Source organism: Enoplosus armatus, chromosome 3 (assembly GCF_043641665.1).
Source record: "Enoplosus armatus isolate fEnoArm2 chromosome 3, fEnoArm2.hap1, whole genome shotgun sequence".
NCBI classification, from domain to species: domain Eukaryota; kingdom Metazoa; phylum Chordata; class Actinopteri; order Centrarchiformes; family Enoplosidae; genus Enoplosus; species Enoplosus armatus.
Genome location: NC_092182.1, coordinates 12,262,194 through 12,281,681, shown reverse-complemented (window position 1 = coordinate 12,281,681; position 19,488 = coordinate 12,262,194). Strand labels below are relative to the sequence as shown.

The following is a 19,488-nucleotide window of genomic DNA, read 5'->3' as shown; positions in this document are numbered from 1 at the left end:
GGTACTGTACAATTTCCCCCCGGGGATCAATAAAGTATTTCTGATTCTGATTCTGATTAACTAATAAGAAATTCAACTGGTTTGAAAGGCAAAGGCTCTATATAGCACCACCAACTAGCTTTGTGTATTGAATCAGAATCAGATCAGAATCAGAAATACGTTATTGATCCTCGGGGGGAAATTATACATTATTATACACAATTGATGGTGTAAATGTCTGCATTTTGCCAGCATCATATTTATTACAATATTTGATGGCATATTATCCAAGTTCATTTGTGTAGGACAGACATTTATGGGACTGGGCTCACAACCTCTATGTGTTATTTTGTGATCTGATTTTATACTTAAGGGAAATACCATAAAAATGGCTCTTGATGAGATTCAGTTTGTTGTCAGTAGGGATTTAGTATATATGGTTCTAGTGTCAAGGTTAAAACCTTGGTCACTGGGTCTATGCAATGTGGATCGCAATTAATAGTCTTGTTTCACTGAAGACATTTTGACATGAAACAGTAGAAATATTAAGTAGAAATATTAAGATTAATAATGGCTGAATTCCATTAAGCTGCTTCAGTTTCAGGGTCCTGGTATTGTGCATGCTGGCTCACTGTCATGGCTTACTGGGACACTTAAATAGAACTGAGCCACCATTCATGTTATTAGTAACACCTGCTTTTCTACTGTGATTAGTCAAAATGTCTGCATTGGAAAAGGCCTATAAAACTAAACAAATCTGTGTGACCATTTACACATATAATTATCTTGCCTTCACTCTAATGGTTTTGTTTATTAAACAGCTTGATGCCAGAATTCAGTTTGGATTGGTATACCTTAAAGGTGATAAGAGCTTGATTTGTAGGTCCACTTAATATGCTGGTTTGACTCAAGAATAAACAATACAACTTGACTAGCTTCACTGGTCTGTATGAGAAAGAAAAATAACTTTTGAATTCATTATTTTTATTCATACACATAGAGCTGCAAAACACACACTGAAATCAAATCAGTTATTTATGACACAAATAAAGTGTCACAAATAATAATAATAATAATAATAATAATAATAAAGCTTTGAAGTGAGTGTGAATGCTGCTGAATCAGCATTCGTAAACCTAATGAGAGAATGGGTTCAAGGGTGGGGGTTTAGGTACCATCGTCTTGTGTTGTAAAGGTTACACAGACTCTCATTATAAACTCAGATTTGTATTAAATGTATTTTATAACTTCCAGGTCTAATTTTAAAAAATAATATGTAATCACACGCTTGAGTTATTTTCATACAAAAAATGAAGATGAAAACAAATATATTGCCAATCACAATACCAATCCCAACCAGAATATCAATGACTGTTGTTACATGAACAGTGAAGAGTGTGTTTTTTTTTCTGCTTACGATGCTGCGGTCTCTTGTCCGTTATTGAAACTAAAGGCATTTACCGACACTCCCTAACAATTTGCTGAGAGTCATCAATTATGCAGGGTAGCCGCACGCACTGGGAAGGAAGATAGCAGCAACAATATGGCGACAGCCGCAGTTACTCTCGACTCTTTTCTACATCTGCAGTTCAGTGACAGCTGCCTGGATTTCTGTTAATGCGAGAAAAAGTAAGTAGACAATCTGTTTCCTGCTTTGTCTGGTATGTTGTGTCGTGGGATGGATCGCAGTCCTACTTTGTCGACTGACTGCATCCCAGTGCCGCAGAGCGGTCCCTCTCTCTCAGCATCTTTTCTTAGCGTCTGTGGAGGGCTGCTTGCCAGTACATGGACAAATATGCATACGAGGCATCAGTTAGAAGTGGGGAAGATGTGATTTTCTAAGGGGAAAAGACGGATTTGTGATGCGGCGTGGTAGAAAACGGGGAGACAGCTGCTTATTTGGGGTGTTGGCCTGCCGCTGGATGGAATGACATTTCAGTGTGTCAGAATGTGAAACATACGCATATGGGATATAGAAGTGAGATCGCGTCAAACTTCTCTGAGCGGACACAGCATCTAGCCCGTGTGCTCCAGGTGCATGAATAATGCGTCGCTTGCAAAATCATTTTAGGTAGCATATTTTTCGCTACCATTATTTTATAACTATGATAATTTTTATCACCCCCCCCCCCTCCCTCCCCACCCCCACACTCCACCTCTGCGCCCCCTCCCTCTTGCAATCTCTTTGGAGACTGTATTGCGTGAGGAGGTAGGTGCGTCTTTAGTTTGGCAGTCCTCAAAGGGGCCGCGGCACCCTTTTCTGGTATTTTCACGCAGTCTCTCCCATTAAAAAAACCAAACAATAACACATTTTGCCATCATGTTGTTACTCTATAAACCTGCATCATATGGGGTATCTGGCTCTCTGTCGCCGAGACATCATCTATACGGGTGTGGTTTAGACTTAAGGCCGTTTTAGTTTCTTTTTTTTATTTATTATTTTGCTGTAAATATTTTCACCTTTTTAGGTGTGAAACGGGGTCGTGCTGATGTGCTAAAGGTTGTTTTGAGCTGAGGCCGGGGAAGAGTTGTCAGGACATGGCTTGTGCATTCAACTGACCTACTATGAGTTTGTTGGAGCCTATAGCAGCAATAAACCACACTGCAGTATTTTAGGCTTTGGCCCTATAGGACAACGGCGCGCCTCGCTAGCAAACAGTGGACTTTACTGAGGACTATAAAGGCTACAAATCACTCTCAAGCAATGCATTGCGCTAATATCATAAGACATACAATGTGAGGGGGAGCGGGTGGTCCTCGTCCCGCACGGGGAGAAAGTTCTCCGAGAAATATAGGAAGAGGTTTTCTTTTGCTGTGTTTATCTCTAGGGTGGCCATGCTTCGCAATTTCCGCCTCTCCTCATTAAACTCAATTATCATAACTCATCGACATTTCCAGCCAGGGCGTCATAACTTTACCTGAGATTGACTCAGCTCAGACGTGAGGAACGGGGTAGGATATGAGGGGGTTATTTGAGGCCCCTTTTTAATATTTGGCTGCCAAGTTATCCTCTCAGTTATGCTGGACGTGGGCCCGTTGGGCTCACCTACCCTCAGTGATGCTGTGGATTTTGGACAGGGATGGGATCTTGCATTTAGTGACAGGCGGCATTAAGACATCACTGCAGGAAATGAAGATGTGTAAGTTATTTACTGGCCCATGTGACTCTGATGCAAGTACCCCCTACACCTCCTCCTCCTCCTCCTCCTCACTATAGCACTGTGTCGCCACGGTGTCCGGTTAGCTCCATCCAGATGTCAGGTCATCAGCAGAGTGCAATAGAGCAGAATAGAAGCACCCCCTTCAGGTGACGGGACGGAAGCCGTGGTGCGTTTGGATGTCTTTCCTCCGCACAGAGGACGCAGGGCATTTTGCTAAACGCTACTGAACCGGACAGCGACTAGCTCATCTGTTTTCTGTCTTTGGGAGGCAAACGAAGCTTCCAGAGTTGTTAGTCTTCTCTGTCGTCCATCCATTATTTCCGGACTCACTTGACTCATAACGGATTTTAACAGAACCGGTTATGGGCCGCGCGCGTTTGGTTCCGATTACGTGCGCTAACGGATTTGTTATTGATTTAAGAGTGACCCGATCAGTCTTTTTAATTAAAACGTGTAAGTCAGGTGCGTTTTATGCAGCGTTTCTCACATGACCTAGTGAGTTAGTGGACATCGAAAGCGATAAGCAACATCTGCAACATTTCAGGCAGTTTCCCCCGGTCGCCTTTCAGTTTAGCTGCCTGCTCATGGGATTGTCCCAGCGTTGTGTGTGAACTGTACATGCACTGCTGGCCATGCTATTGCATCCTGGTTTGAATCACCTTGAAGGTAGATCAATTGATGTAGCATTGGTGGAAGGAGACTTGGAGGTTGTGCCGAGGTTGGGTTACTTGAATCGGACTTCGTCCCTCTTCTGGTTGGCTGTGCTTTTTCCTCGAAGATACTGGGCTGTTGAATCTCGAGCTGCCTGTGGATGTCTTGACTTCTTTCTGATTCATGTCCTGGTCGGTACCCTTGTCATTGTTTCATTGAATGTTGCACACACTGTCATTTTTTTTGATAGCCTGAACTGTGACTTGACTGTCAAATGTGTTGTATCAAACAGCATGGCCATCAGCCAACTGGGGAGACAAATTCATCTATTGTAGGAGCCTGAAGAGATGCAGTTGATAATGTTATTACAACCTTAGTGTTTAAACAATGAGTCAGAGCCCCAAAGGTTGAATAATTTCCAGCAATAAATTATCAACTACTATCTTTTGACACACTTGACCAGTTTAGAATGTTTTATTATTTGTAAATTGTCCTGTGTAGAGTCATTGTTTTGGTCAGTACATAAGACACCAGAATACACACTGCACCCTGTCAGATATGATAAACATGGGCCAAGTAAAGGTTGTAAAGGTTTTAATTTAGGTGGATAGATTTGTCACAGAGAACAACAACAAATGTTCATAATCACAGTGAATGTGTTTTAAAGCTCAGCATACTGTTTTTAACCAAATTAACTGTCAATTATTCACATGCAATAAACCCCACCCATTCTTTTTTTTTTCTTTCTTTTTTTTTTACCACAAACCCCAGTCACATTCATTTATAGGCTTCATCTGTAATATAGATCAATGTATATGATAAGGAGATGGCAGAAGGAAACTCCACCAATGAGACTTGATGTACAAATATCAGCGTATTAAGTTCTATGTGGCACTAGAGTCTTTGTTAACTTTACTTTTACATCTAGCACCAATATCTGGGTCTGTTTCGCTTGTTTGGGGTTAAGATTGTTGAGAGCCTTTTGTACTGGGAGCCATTTTCCCACTTATTTTATATCAATCGCCGGTGAGAGCTGTTCAGACTCAACCACAGAGACTTCTGAGTCTAAACAGTGAGCTGAAAGCTGCATAGAGCTGCAGACCTGGATGTATATTCTCAGTGAGACCAAGAATGCTACCAACACGTTGACATTTATTCATTGTTAACATCAACAATATGGAACTTTAAGGATAACCATAAGTCTACATGTTACCTTTTGACATGGTTAGATACAAAGGAAATGTCATGTAAGATGCTTGGGAAGCAGCGACTCTGACAGATGAGTTCCTGGTGGAATAAAGAGCCCATCATTTTGTGAGCATAAACACTAAAAGAGAAAACATGACACATCTCCTTACTGTTGGGGTCACAAAAGTAAGAGCAAAATGGAATTTAGTGCTGTCTACTGTATGTGCTGGGCACCTGAGTTTAGCTTTTTGGGGATACAGAATCTGTGCTTCAGTCATTAAGGTTGATGGAGAGAGCAGAAATAGTGCCTACTGGCCCACGTTCCAAATGTTTGCACTTTTCCTGCATTATTTTGCTTTGTTTGCTTTTTCTGGAAGAACTAGTAAATTCCATCTGTGAGGCTTTGAGCAACACTGAAACTGAAAAGGGATGCAAAGCCACTGGCCTAACATATAAATATACCAACCATTTTAATCATAACCCTTTGTTGTCCAGTCAGTGATATTAATACAATTACACTGTATTGATTTTGGATTATTTCAAAGGATTTCTTTTTTGTTATCCTCCTTTTCTCGTTTTGTTTTATCCATCACTTTTGACTTTGCTCAGTATCGTATGCTCACTCTTCCTCCCTTTCTCACTCTGTGTCCCTCTCCTCCTCTCAGAGCTGGATGTCTGGGATGGAAAACAAATAAAGAGGAAATAGCTGCAGGATGAAAACATGGCCGCACCCCTTATTGCACCCCCAGGACCTGACAGCTTCAAGAAATTCACCCCGGAGTCGCTCGCTAACATCGAGAAGCGCATCAATGAAGAGAAGAACAAGAAGCCACCCAAGCCCAGATCGGACAGTAGTCACCGCGACACATCCGACGAGAATGAGGTCAAGCCCAACAGTGATCTGGAGGCTGGGAAGAGCCTGCCCTTCATCTACGGCGATATTCCTGATGGAATGAAGGCCACTCCACTGGAGGATTTGGACCCATACTATCTGAACAAGAAAGTGAGTTGTCACACAAACGCACCACCCAGTTTTTCCCAAACTTATCAAACAAACACTCACCTGAAGAACCATTTGCTTCATGTAGCTGAGAGGTTTACAGATAGTGAGAACTTTGACAGTCCTTGAAATCTTTACAGATGTATTATTCAACAAAAAAACCTTCAAATGGGCTAAATCTGCACCTTTTGTTCATGTGAAATTGCCAGCATTGTAAACTAACCACACAATACACATAGATAATATGAAATTCACTGTCATAACAGATTCAGGTTTCATGTTAAGTCAGTCAAAATGGAAGTTATTGTATTCACTACAGAGATATGGATCTCATAATAGCAAAGATGACCTTGAGGCATTTAAAAGCATTTGAGTACTTTTTAGTCACTGCTACACGGGCTTGGAGACAGTCACTGCATTGTTAGGCAGAGATCATACAAGGCCTGTGAGTTTTTTTTAGTACACCTGTACAATCAAGGCACGACTGAGGCAGAGGGACGTAGGTGCTCTGCTCCTGCATCACTGCAGGGTTGCTGTGGAATGCAGTTCTCGAACAGAGGCAGTTCTTCTAAAGGTTTATGCAGTGTTGATTAATTGTCTGTGTTAATGCATGGTAAAGATGATGTAACAGCTGGAGGGGATGACAAATCCGCCTTTATGTTTATATGCCATCAGTACACTTTCGGATAACAAGTGCTCTGTCCAACACACTGTCTTGAGTAGAAAGCATTTATTTTCATCAGTGTAGTTGAGTAATAATTTAGCTATGATTGTACTATATAGGCTGCTGCTCTGTCACTTAGCATCTGACTAGCTTAGCTAGATGGAATTGTCATTGTCATCATCATTTTTATCTGTGTTGCTGCACTGTTACTGGTGTTATTGTGATCAGCATTGTGTTCTGCAATGTTTCCACATTGTTGTACAATTAATCTATATGAATGAATGCGGGTACACTGAGAGCGATGTTGTGCACACGATTATTGAGATTCTCACCCTTGACAGTGCCCTGATGACTCAATGCAACATTGATATCGAATTTAGTTCCACCAATGAAACACATTAAGTGAGAAACTGTCACAATTAGACAATTACACAATTGTGTAGTTTGCCACTTGTTATAGTGTTGCCTTCACAAGAACATACATGGTAGATTGCCAATGCTAGATTTGAAATTTTAGAAAGGAATAAAATGATATGAGCTGTATAAATCTGTCCTTATACTGAACTTCATGAGCTTAAACCTAAAAGTCAATGTCAGAAGCAGGTTTAAGGTAAACCACAGATACAGTGATCACTACAGGAGTTTAGGTGATTTCTACCGGACACAGCAACCAGGTTCAGATTAAACCACAGCTGAGGACACTGCAATGGGCTTTAAGTGATCATGTGAATTTGACCAAGACAACACAGGTTAAACCCACCCTAAACCACAGCTAAGATAATGGCAGAGCAACTAGCCCCTGTGTGTGCATGTGCATGCTGACAAATTTCTAGCAACATGGGGATCTGAAACTATTATTTCTCTCTCACTTTTTTTGATAGGCTGCAAACGTGTTCATTAGAGTACAGATAATTGACTCTGAACCGCATCCTCCATTTCTTTGATTTTGAGTTAGGTGTTCCACAATGATTTTTGTAGATTTAAAAGAGATAAGTACAACCCAAAAAGTCACATCTAAAAATGTTAGTACATATCAGGGTTGAAGGTCATATCAGTGTTACTATTATTCAAGATCATATTGGGATTCTTCTCTTCAGACATGCCACACAGTCACATAATCTCTGCATCTACGGAAAATCAACTTCTGAATGAATGTGATGCAGGTGCAGATGACACAAACCCCAATCTCCTACTTTCTCCCCAAATGATGTATTTTTTGTTAATTAAAGACTAGACTTAAAGGCGTTTGAGGCTTCTGTCTCACACCACTCAAACTCTAGCTTGGTTGTGCCCTTACTCTAGCTCTGCACTAGCTAAAGAAGAATGAGGAGTGAAGGCAGAAGATGGCATACGAGGACAGGAAGTGGAGAGAAAAGGGCAGGAGTGGGCTGTAGTACCTTTCAGCTGTGTGGACGTATGGAGTAGCCAGTCTCCTGTGTGGTGGCAATGATAATGTGTAAGAGAATCCGCGGCCTGTGCAGCAGCAAGAAGCCCAGTCAGCAGGACTGGCCATCTCAGCCAGCAGCACTCCCTCATAGGGCGGATGAAGTGTATGTGCCTTTTGTGATCTATTGATCCACAGCTGTGGTTCAGTGGTGGCCACAGGAAGGGTTGCATTCTTGTCTTATTATTCTTCACCACTTTGCTTATAGCCCTATGCATACTTCTTTACCTCTCCTCACTCTCCTCTGTGGCGTCTCACTTTGGTGGTTGTAGGAAAGTTGTTTATCATGGCCTCCACTCACATGCCTCTTTTACTTGCAGCAGGAGACCTTTTTGTCTTAGCCATGTGTGTGCATATGTGTGATTGCGTGTGTACACAAGAGACTACATTGAGAAAATGATATATAACATAACCATGGTGATTTCAAAATGATGTTTTTGGATAGTTGATTAGAGCGTAACAGATTGGCAACTTAGGCTCTATGTACAAAAACTTAGATGAAAGCTCATCAAGATGAGTAAACAGTAGAATGACAAACTTTTACTGTTCAAGTGTTGCCTTTGTGCACAAAGCTTCAAAGCACTGTCTCTTATAGTTTATTTAAGAAACAATGCAATTAACATTACACATGAAAATAAGTATATATATATTCAGCCCCCATGATATGATGGTACTGCAGATTCTCTTGTAAAGGATGCCATTGTTTCCTTAAACTCTTTGGCCTTTGTGATGAATAATTGCATGCACACATTATCTTCATGGAGCTAGGATAAGAACTTAAAAGCCTGTGTTGGATTACATATCAACTGATGTTTAAATCTTTAAACAAAAATGCTACTCATCTGCAGGTTTGTAATACAATTGGTATATTCAAATAAAAAATTAAAAAAATTAAAACATGCCCTCGCTGTCCAGAACCTACATGGAAAATTGACTCCAATTCATTCTTTATCAATTTTTTTTATCAGCAGGTGTTGTGAAATATGATAACAACTGCATTATCGGTATGACAGAGTTACACTCCTAAACGAGATCTACAAAATGAATGTTATTTCCAAATATGTTTTGGTCAGAATTGTGTGCCAATGGTCGCAGTCTTATAGATTAGTGAATACTCCATTAGCTTGTAAACAATCTAATGGAATAATTGTGATTGATAATGGGTAACTGCTACAGGTACACTGTTGTGCCAACATGCCTTTAAAATGTGTGTTAAGGTTAGATCCATGAGAAGTATAAATGTGTGCTTTATTGGCATTTGATGGTTTACCTAATTGTTATAAAAGTTTGTTAGTCTTCAAGACAACATAGGACGGTAGTTGCAGTATACAAATAGAGCGGATATGAATCCCAAACATTGTTTTCTGCTCCACTGATGCAGTTATGGCCATGTTTCCATGAATAAGGGCATGTTTTTAGGGAATTTCAAAAGGAAAGAAAGGGGTACTCAGCTCTTAGACTGCCAGATAAATTGCTTATCTAATTTTTAGGCTACTCGTTACCCCATATGTGTTTCTGTGTGTGTCAATGCAGGTTCTGCCTTCTCTTCATTCTGCTTAGTCAAGATCTGCTAACTTCATCAAATCTATCCATGTGTTGTGTCAGCAGGTTCAAAGTGTCACAGGCTAAGACCTCATCTTCCTTCTCCATCTTACTATCATTCATATCAATCATTTTCCTAATCCACTAATGTATTGTCCTTTTACCACACCTGAGGAAGTGCCTCTAAGTATATATTCATGGTTAGCCCCGTTCCTCCTCTGCTGTTTCTGTCCTCACCTTTCCAGGCTCCTCTACTCGACCGACAATCATCCTATCGCTCACCATTGCACTGTATGTCAATGAGTGTGTCTAAGTGTGTGTGTGTTACCGTCATCTGCAGGAAACCTGATCACAGCACTCATGCATCAAAGAGAGGAAGAGGGGGCAGTGTTGAGGAAGAGAAATGCAGCGTTGCAGTTCTTGTTTTCCCCTGTGATGGGGAGAGGACTGCCTGGGCTTTTCAAATGTCTGATGTGATTAGGCAATGTTGGAGCTGCTGTGGTCATACAGGAAGAGCAGGGTGGGATGAGTGGAGGACATACTAGTATTTTAGCTTGCGCTGTGCACGTGCACACATCTGTGTTTGTGTGTAGAGTGGGATTTTTTGATATACATGGTAATACAGTTAAGATGATTCAGCTTGATTTGGCTGCTGTACAGTTTAGACAAACAGTAGTTTGAACAGCTTTCAGGTTTTGTTGACGCAGAAGCTTCATCCCGAATCTGACATTTTGGTTTCTGTTCAGGCTTCTGCAGGGCAGCAGCTTCTAGTGAGCGCACCAGGGGAGCTCACGGCTAAAGCAGCAGTAGCCTCTGGATCTCAGCATGTAGCACTGTACACACCATTACATTATTTTCCTATTCCACCATCTCTGTCTCTGTCCATTACTCTCCTTTTCCCTCTCCCCTTTCCGCCACCTCCTCCGCCTCTCTGGCGTTCTTTTTTTTTTTCTGGGTGTAGTAAATTAGAGCGAGGGCCAGGCTTTAGTGCTCTGTCTGAGTCCTCAGTCTCTGATGACACAGCATCCTCCTGTTCTGGGCTGAGTGAGGAAGGAAGGGAGGGAGAGGAAGGGGGGAGGGGGTGAGTGTGCTTCCATTGCTAGCCAGGTTGGTATAAAGAAGGAGGGTGGGGTAAGGAGTGGAAAGTGGGGTTTTGCAGCACAGCATACAGGTGAAGAAGTGGAATGACGCATTTTTTTGATATGGTATAATGTGCAGGGAAATTAGTTTGCAGTCATATATATTTAGGTGATTATTATCGGCTGAGTCCTCGCTGCAGTGAGCTCTAACAGAAGTACATGAGTTATGTGTCAGGTGATGATGCTAATAGATATTAAATTAAAGCTCCTCATGAGATCTGTGCTGTTTGGTCCCAAAGCATGAAAGTTTCACGGTGAACAATGTAGAAGTTGACTTACTGTGGATATTTTTGCTTCTCTGTAAATTAAATCAAGATGCACTTAGTCCATATACCAGGTGCTCATTACAGAATGGGCTCAAATCCAGCTAACAGTGTATGTGTGTCATGTTTCCTCTTTCCAGTTCTGCAAAGAGGCATGTGAATCCAGATATGTTTTTTAAAAGTTTGGTACTGTTTATGAAGGTCATTTAGGTCTTCGACTAACAAATTATTTTTGCAATAAATTGATGAATTGTTTAGTTTATTAAATATTACAGAATAGTGGTTACCGCCCATCACGGGTTCCCTGAGCCCTAGATGACGTTTTGAAATTCCTTATTTAGTTCAAAACCCTAAGGTATTTGATTTGCAATGATATAAAACATATCAAATATCAAAACAAACAAATCCTCAAATGAGAAGCTGGAAATAGCAAATGTTTGGCCTTTTTTTCTTAATGATTGATCACATTGTCTAATTGTTTGATTACTATTTGTTTATCGCCATCTTCTAATAGCTCTACAGTCCAAATCTGCAGTCAGTTGTGAAGTAACAGACCAGTCTGGTTCAGGCAGGGGTCCTGGGATGATTAAGAGAGGCACAACACACCCCCTCCCCATGATTTAGTCTCTATTGTTTCCCTGCTTAGATCTCACTCAGCTCTCTCGCTTTCTCTGCCCCCCCTTCTCCTCATCTCATTCTCAGTTTCTCTCTCTGCTGCATGCCTACCCAGTCCTCCTCCTCCCTCCGTCTACCCATCCATCTCAGGTTTGGCTCTCTCCCCTCTGCAGCTCTCTGGCTTTTCTGTTCTGCATCACTCCCCCTCCACCCCCTCATCTCTCTCTCTCTTCGGCTCTCTTTGCTGCTGTCCCATACCCCTGCAAGCCCCTCTCCATATCCCTGCTCCACTATTCCTCCTCCTCAACCACACACACACACACACACACACACACACACACATACACACACATACACACACACACACACACACACACACGCCGTCCTTGCAGCTGCAGTCTGCCTCCTGATTCCTGCATATGTGCCTTTTTCTTTAATGCTCTATGGAGAATTAGGAACATTTCATCAGCTTTGCAGCAAATAAGGCTTCCTTACAGTGAAGCTTGCTCTGCTGAGTTGTGTATTTATTTGTGTATGCCCAAGTATACATGTAATTATGTAGGCTGATCAGTGTTATAGTGGTGTGTGTGTGTGTGTGTGTGTGTGTGTGTGTGTGTCCTCGTGTACTCAACATCCATTCTGTTACATATTCAGTGTTTTTTTTTTATGATCCATGGTTCCTGTCCACTACCACAGTCATCCATGTAAATAGATGCAATTCATCCTCAGTTTCCTAAGCTTATTAGTGCACTATGTTTGATATGTTGATTCTGTTTAAATGTGTTTTGTGACGGTGAATTCAGTGTCTACAGTTCATTGTCTGTCAACCTACTTTATAGAGTTTGTCTGGGAAATCAATGAAACTGGGGGAATGAGTGATTAATCAATCAACTAATCACTGTTAAGAATTGAAAAAATCAAGAATATATCAACCAATTGTGCAGTGTATTCTTTCTGGGACATTGTGCAGGTGTTTTCAGTGGTTGGACTTATGCTAAATGTCTGTGGTGTGTACCACGGTTAACCGTGATCAGAGGGTTTTTCTATACAGTGAAGGTGCAGCTTACTTTGATGACATGCTGGAGGTGTGAGTTCAGCTAAACTAATAAGCACCCGCAGATTTTCATTTATCCAGTTCACTGTAGCTTCTTCCTCTTCTACCATTCCTCCTGTGCAGTGGTATCCCTTGAAAAACTGACTTTTTGTCCACAATGAACCCGTCAACAGACTGCCCACATGATTCACCTCTGACCACATTGTTTTGCTCATATTCTTAAATTAAAATAAGTAAGACTCTGAGTTCAGAGCAGCCCCTTTTATTTTTTCTACTTGTCCTTTTTATGGACTCAAGAATGGTTGTTAAGGCATGTTAAGTCTCTACTAAAGCCACAGAATTATTCTGTTTAGCCATATACATTTTTGGCATTATTACATTTTAGTTAATTTCTGATTAAAGCTATCTACTTGTGTTTATTTAGTTTATGACTTTAATTGTGCTGTGAAAATAGCCCATGGCAATGAAGTATTTGTTGAGAAAAATCATACATTTAGTATTTTATAAGCTTAAATTATTGATCAATTATCGATTTAATGTGCCGCGATCAATTAAGGAAATTGCCTGACATTTGCATCCCTTGATGTAATTGTGCCAGGTTGCCAAGTTTGCGTCAACAGCAGATTTTTCTGTCATAAAATCGACACAGTTCATTGAGTAACTGAAGCCTCTTTACAGTTGAAAAGTCTTAATGAAAACGTCTAAATGTCCACATGCTGTGGAGGATGACCTACACTGAAACTCAGACGGGACAAAGCAGATGTGTTTTCTGTAAGATAGTGTCCTCAGATCTGAAGTTTTCAAAAACCTCTACATATCCACAGGATTTATCCAAGCAATATGCTTCACATTGATTAACATGTGGGACATAGTTGTGCATGCTGGGCATCTGTAAACTGCTAATGAGATATTGCTCACTGTATTTGCTTGGTCAGCAAAACACTTCAGTTGACCTCTGGGAGGAAGATTCACCCTTTAAACATGACTCTACATCCTGTGTTTTCCTGTTTGTGTAGTGTTTATAAGATAGATGATTCTTTTCTCCATGTGATAGGAAATCATAGTGAGAGGATATTTTAAGTGATGCAGATGCTCTATGGGCAAAAAGGAAGAGGAGAGGGGAAGGGAGGGAGAGAGAGGAGTCTTCTGATGCAGAGAATACATTTTGTCTTTCCCCAGACTGCGGACGCTATTTTTAATTTAATTAGATTTCAGGACACCACTTGTCTCAGGACACTTCTGGTCGCCTTTCCCGTTTCTTTCCAGTGTTTCCCGTGGTGTGAGCCACGAACTCGTGGTGTGTATTTTTCTTCTTGCTGGAGCCATATGCATACTAAAGACCAGATGCCTCTATTATACAAGCCTGTTCTCCACCAGTGGGTCATCATCTGTGAGCACAGTGATTATTATACCTGAGCGTAGACAGGACTGGTAATATGGAGTTGGCTTTATGACCTGCTGTGGTTGAACACATGATGGACTCTGGTGCACAGTATTTTGACAATTTAATTATTTGTAAACTTAAGTGTGGTTTGGCCAATTTTAAAATCTTTTAAGTTTCCAGTTTATAAAAGCCGTAAACCGCATTTATATTAACAATCTACAAGAATTGTTTATCACTTAATGTTGAATGGGAAGGAAATTAAAGGAAAGGACATTTCAATGTAATATAAGTTATAAGTCTTCATTGTTCTTCAGTACTGGTTATATACAGGACATGGTGGGTTTTCTGTAAATAATGGCAGGCAACATTGTCAGTGGTGTCATAAGTACACATGAGGGGATGTGGTGAAGAAGGAAAAACACTCTAGCAGTGTGCGCATTCACAACTCACAGATTCTCATCCAAGCCACACATTTGTAAATTGTCAGTGAACCAACTCTAATCTGTAATGCCTAAAACCAGAAGCATTGGTAACAAGTTAGTTGTAAATGTAAAGTATCCCAGTAGCCCATTTGTTTGTAAATAATGCTCATACTTCTCATGCTGACCCCACATTGTCTTGTGCACAAACATCCACAAACCGCACATAGATACACACACACAAACAAACAAACACACACACACACACACACACACACACACACACACACTGCTGTCTCACCCCATTGCCCAGCCCCACTTGGCCCAGTGCTGTTTATGGGTGGGGAGTGGTTGTTGAGAGCCTGGAGTCAGCAGATCTGCCCCTGATCGATGACAGCATTTGCGGTTCTCTTCCAGTAAGAGCTTTAAACTTGGGGCGAAGAGAGTCATTTGGCCACAAAGAAGCGAGAGCTTCCCATGCACCTGTCTGTCTGCTGCTCCTACTGTCATGGTGAAAAGCTCGCCAGGACGGAGGCTCAGTCTGATGCAACCAGGACAGGGGTGTTAGCTGTGCTCCTGGTTCTGGCCACAGAGGAGGGGGGCAGACTAAAACACAATCTTGTGTCCTTGCTGCCACTGACTCTGTGCCCTTTTTTATACTATATGTTTTCTATGTTCAAAATGGGTTAAGTGACAACACACTGAGCACTCTCATCAAAATGCCATGTTCAAATGGATTTCAGTGTCACCTGTATTGTGAGAATCAGTTAAGAGTAGAAACCAATGCAGTGGTGCCCCATGACTCAGAGGTCTGCTAATCAGTCAAACTACAATCATATCTTCCTATTTTTAAAGTAAGAAAGGTTTGCAGACCATGTGGTGAATAGTATGTGCTATATAATTAGCTCTGAAAATGTTCTAACTGTTTTGTTATCTCTGTCTCTGTCTCTCTTTCTCCACAGACATTTATAGTCCTAAACAAAGGGAAAACACTCTTCCGCTTCAGTGCCACGCCCTCCTTGTACATCTTAAGCCCTTTTAATCTACTTAGGCGAATAGCTATTAAGATTTTGATACATTCATATCCTTTCAAGTGATTAATTTTCTATGTTTTACATTGAATGAAAACAGATGTTTCAGTATTTTACACATTTTCTTTTCTGCTTATGTCACAAGTTGTCAAGTAGGTGAAGCGAATGCACTGTAAGCTCCAAATCACTTCTCTTCTCTCTACCCTGCCCTCTTCCTTAAGCTTTACTTCAATACTAAAGTTTGATTTTAAATATATGTGCAACTTTCCTTAACTGTTGTCTCACGTTATTCAGCATGATCATCATGTGTACCATTTTGACCAACTGTATATTCATGACATTTAGTGACCCCCCAGAGTGGTCCAAACAAGTAGAGTAAGTACACATCCATACTTCTTCTCAGTAATCATATCCTCGTTTAATGTATCTGTCGCCATTTTTACTGATGTCTCTCTTTTTTTTCAAGGTATACCTTCACAGGTATCTATACGTTTGAGTCACTCACAAAAATTGTCGCCCGAGGCTTCGCTATAGATGGGTTCACCTTTCTCAGAGACCCATGGAACTGGCTTGATTTCATGGTCATCTCAATGGCGTAAGTATTTTAACTCGTAATTATTAATGATAAAAGTATGAAAGAATGAAAAGAATTGTCAGCTACATATAACAACTATGGCCAAATGTAAAAAGGAAAAAGCACTGCAATCAAAGCAAGAAACCAAAAAGGGATTTCAACATGACTAATAAAAATATCACACTTTAGCATTTAAAGCTTTGAAGTGATTTATTTATAAGCCACAGCAGGTAAAAATACCTATTTCTCACTGCAGACAGTCTCTGGCTACTTAAACACAGGTGTAGCTAATCACATTAATGACGGCTGCATTCCATTCAGGTGGGATTCAGAGCAATCATTAAAGTCATCGGTGACACCATTGGTGCTTTTACTTCTATGACAAGTCTAATGTTTTCTGTGGGAAAAGTCATTTTGTTACAACCAAAAAATGTTAAATACACATTTGTCATTAGACATTTTAGTATTAGTTAGACTTTAATGATTAGCTCACATATTCCATCATTGTGTGGGTATCATAACACACGTCCATCAAACTTTTGTCTTTTTGTTTCAATCAACAAACTGTTGTGTTTGATGTCTGCTGGAGTGGTTTTTAAAATGAACAACATAGTGGTTATTTTATATTTGGTGATGGACAAAGACGGCACTCCCCAATCTAAAAGCTGCTGTAGGCAACTTTGGAGAAATAAGGAAGAATCTGTATGAACAAAATCCCCCACAAACCTGAAATATTTTTTAGCCATTACATCAACAAACACACAGTGCAAACACCATTTTGTTAGCATGAGGCAACCTTTATAAATGTTGGGTCTTACCAAACATGTCGCATTCATCATCTAAATTTATTTCAGGGCCAGTGTTTTGGTTCATGTCACCTCTTCTGTGAACATGGATTTGTTTCCCGCCTGATTGCCTACAGCACCTTCATTCCACATTAGTCCATCGCACCACGTTGATGATGTTTATTAACTATTATGTAACAGTCTGTTCTTTCTTTCCTCTGTTTGGGATGGCTGCTGAGTAACTGTATCTGATCCACCTTGCAGGTATATAACAGAGTTTGTAAACCTAGGCAATGTGTCAGCTCTGCGTACGTTCAGGGTTCTGAGGGCTTTGAAAACAATTTCAGTTATCCCAGGTAAGACAGTCCAGGTGTTTGTGTTTGCGGGTGGGCGAGTCACGGGGTTGATGTTAGGTGTGGTTTTGTTTCAGTCCCTCTTCCTCTCCTCTTCCTCCTTCGTTCTCTTCCCACTGGTAGGACAGGTGTTCTCTCTCTCACCGTGGTGTCCCCTCCTGGTCTTCGGTGGTGGTGCTGGTGTCGTGCTCTTGCGCGTACATACATGCGTGCGTGTGTGTTGTTATCGTGTGTTGTTGTGTGTCATGGGGTTCTGTTCTGTGTGTCATCCTACCTTGTTACAGATATATAACAGAGTTTGTGGACCTTGGGAATGTCTCGGCGCTGAGAACGTTCAGGGTTCTCCGAGCGTTGAAGACAATTTCTGTCATTCCAGGTGAGACTCCCATTTAAACACTAAGGCTGAGCTTACTTTATCTATTACCTGTCTTTATTTCTATTTCTTTGATATTTGTTTCTTTTTTAAAAAGAGGATGTTCTAGAATTTCTACATTTTCTTTTGTTTTACTTTTGTTTTTATGACAATCAAAAATGGTAGCAATACATTTTTGATAGGCTTAGCAGTCTACTGGCAGTCTTGTGGGCTCACATGTCCCATATGGACAGCTGAGCTTATGCAGCACATTAAGGTATGCAACAGCTATCTGTCTGTACATTTCTACCCCAAATGAAATAGACATGAATGTCCAATGTGATAACATAAGGTAAGAGTTTAGATGTTATTTCCAAGGAGCTGACTTTCAGGACGTTGACTAGTTTAGATCTGTCACCTCTTTGCACATTTGGTTTGTATTCAGTTTTATTTCATACATTGATCCAAATTATCTCAATCTATGATACTGCCTTCTCATTTCTAAAGACTATTTAATTCCCTAAGACTGCCAAGCCTAATTTGACAACACATCAACGCTGCATGAAGCTTTGAGACACATGCTTTTACAGGTTTGGCTTCAAGGAGCTTTTTCTTTTGGATTTTGTTATCTTTTAGTTTTAAGAGTTATTTGATTCAGGCTTCCGATTTCTTTTCTTTTTTCTTTTTTTTTGAAGATCTTTGTCCATCCTGGGAGTGATAGGGAAACATAAAAAATAAGTAAATATCATAAATAAGCAAAATTCTGTGCATATATGTCAGATTCAGTAAGATCTTTTTTCTAGGAAACACACAGTAACACAAGTTTATATGTATTTGCTTATAAAAGAGATGCACTCGAAATGCTTGTAAAACAATTCTGCAGACACTATGAAATTACTGTATTTCAGCACATATACTGTACATGCACACACACCAGTACAATAAGCTCAGCCTCCAGCATATAGCGCTCAGTTGAGCTCTGGGCTTAACCAGCCTGAGGGCTCGCCGCCCACTGCAAGAGTGGGAGAAAGAGGTGCCTGGGATGGGAACGGTTCTTCAGTGAAGGCAAGGTCACCATCACGGTTTACAGACAGGTGATGCTGACACAGAGTCAATTCCTTCAGCCTTGGCGTTTAAATGACCTGCATGCCACCTCTCATTGCCCCTCCCCCCAGCCACCAACTCTTCCTCGCCTGTCCTTTCTTTCTCCTCTTCACTTCCTGCCTCCTTGACTGAGCCCGGTTCTGTGCGCTGTTTGCTGTGTGTGATGCTGCTGTGTAAAATTGATTTGTTGGATGCAGTATAATTATTAACTGCAGTTGGTCAGGAATGTTCCCATAGACAGACACAAGGAGTGAAGGGAAATAGTAATCCCATGATATAGTTTCTCTTCTCCATGTGGATCTGAATCCAGCTGTATTGTTTTCTCTTCTTCCTCAGTGGAAAATGCTTCAGACAATTAAGATTTCATAACACAGTTATAACAAGAACTGTTTACATGGGATAGTTAATGTAAAAATGTAAAAATTAAAATGTGTCTTTCTGATGGAAACATCCCATACAGCTGCAGTGTTTGTTGTGGTGTTGAAAAACTGAATATGACCTCTACATCTGTGGTTCAACTTGAATGCACTCTCTTAGTGCAATCAGTGTGCTGTTATTACATACTAGATATTTTATTTAATGTTTCTAGAAATGTCTCTTTTTGATAACCATGTAGCTAGAAATCTACACTAAATACATAAATCCCTCCAAGAGTTTAAATTTGAGACTGCAAAAGTTCTGACACGGTGTGCACATCTACTCAGGTAGATTAGTGTTTGGATAACTTTTTGTAGTGAGTTTTAGTGCAAAATCTATGCACAATATTTTCCCCAGACATAGACTACT

At 40.7% G+C, this 19,488-nt stretch overlaps 1 protein-coding gene across 9 annotated transcripts in view; it reads left to right on the top strand.

Moving 5' to 3' along the window:
* Positions 1-5,700: 5,700 nt before the first annotated feature.
* Positions 5,701-19,488, top strand: part of scn8ab (sodium channel, voltage gated, type VIII, alpha subunit b) — a 43,159-nt gene continuing 29,371 nt past the window's right edge. For 6 of the 9 annotated variants that reach the window (XM_070903503.1, XM_070903500.1, XM_070903499.1 and 3 more), the window contains exons 1-5: positions 5,701-5,982; positions 15,466-15,584; positions 15,820-15,909; positions 16,001-16,129; positions 17,531-17,622. In XM_070903503.1, the coding sequence (XP_070759604.1) occupies positions 5,701-5,982; positions 15,466-15,584; positions 15,820-15,909; positions 16,001-16,129; positions 17,531-17,622 (712 nt within the window). Of the gene's footprint in view, positions 5,983-15,465; positions 15,585-15,819; positions 15,910-16,000; positions 16,130-17,157; positions 17,250-17,530; positions 17,623-19,488 lie in introns of all 9 variants that reach the window. The other 3 variants (XM_070903504.1, XM_070903502.1, XM_070903498.1) reach the window with 1 other exon arrangement.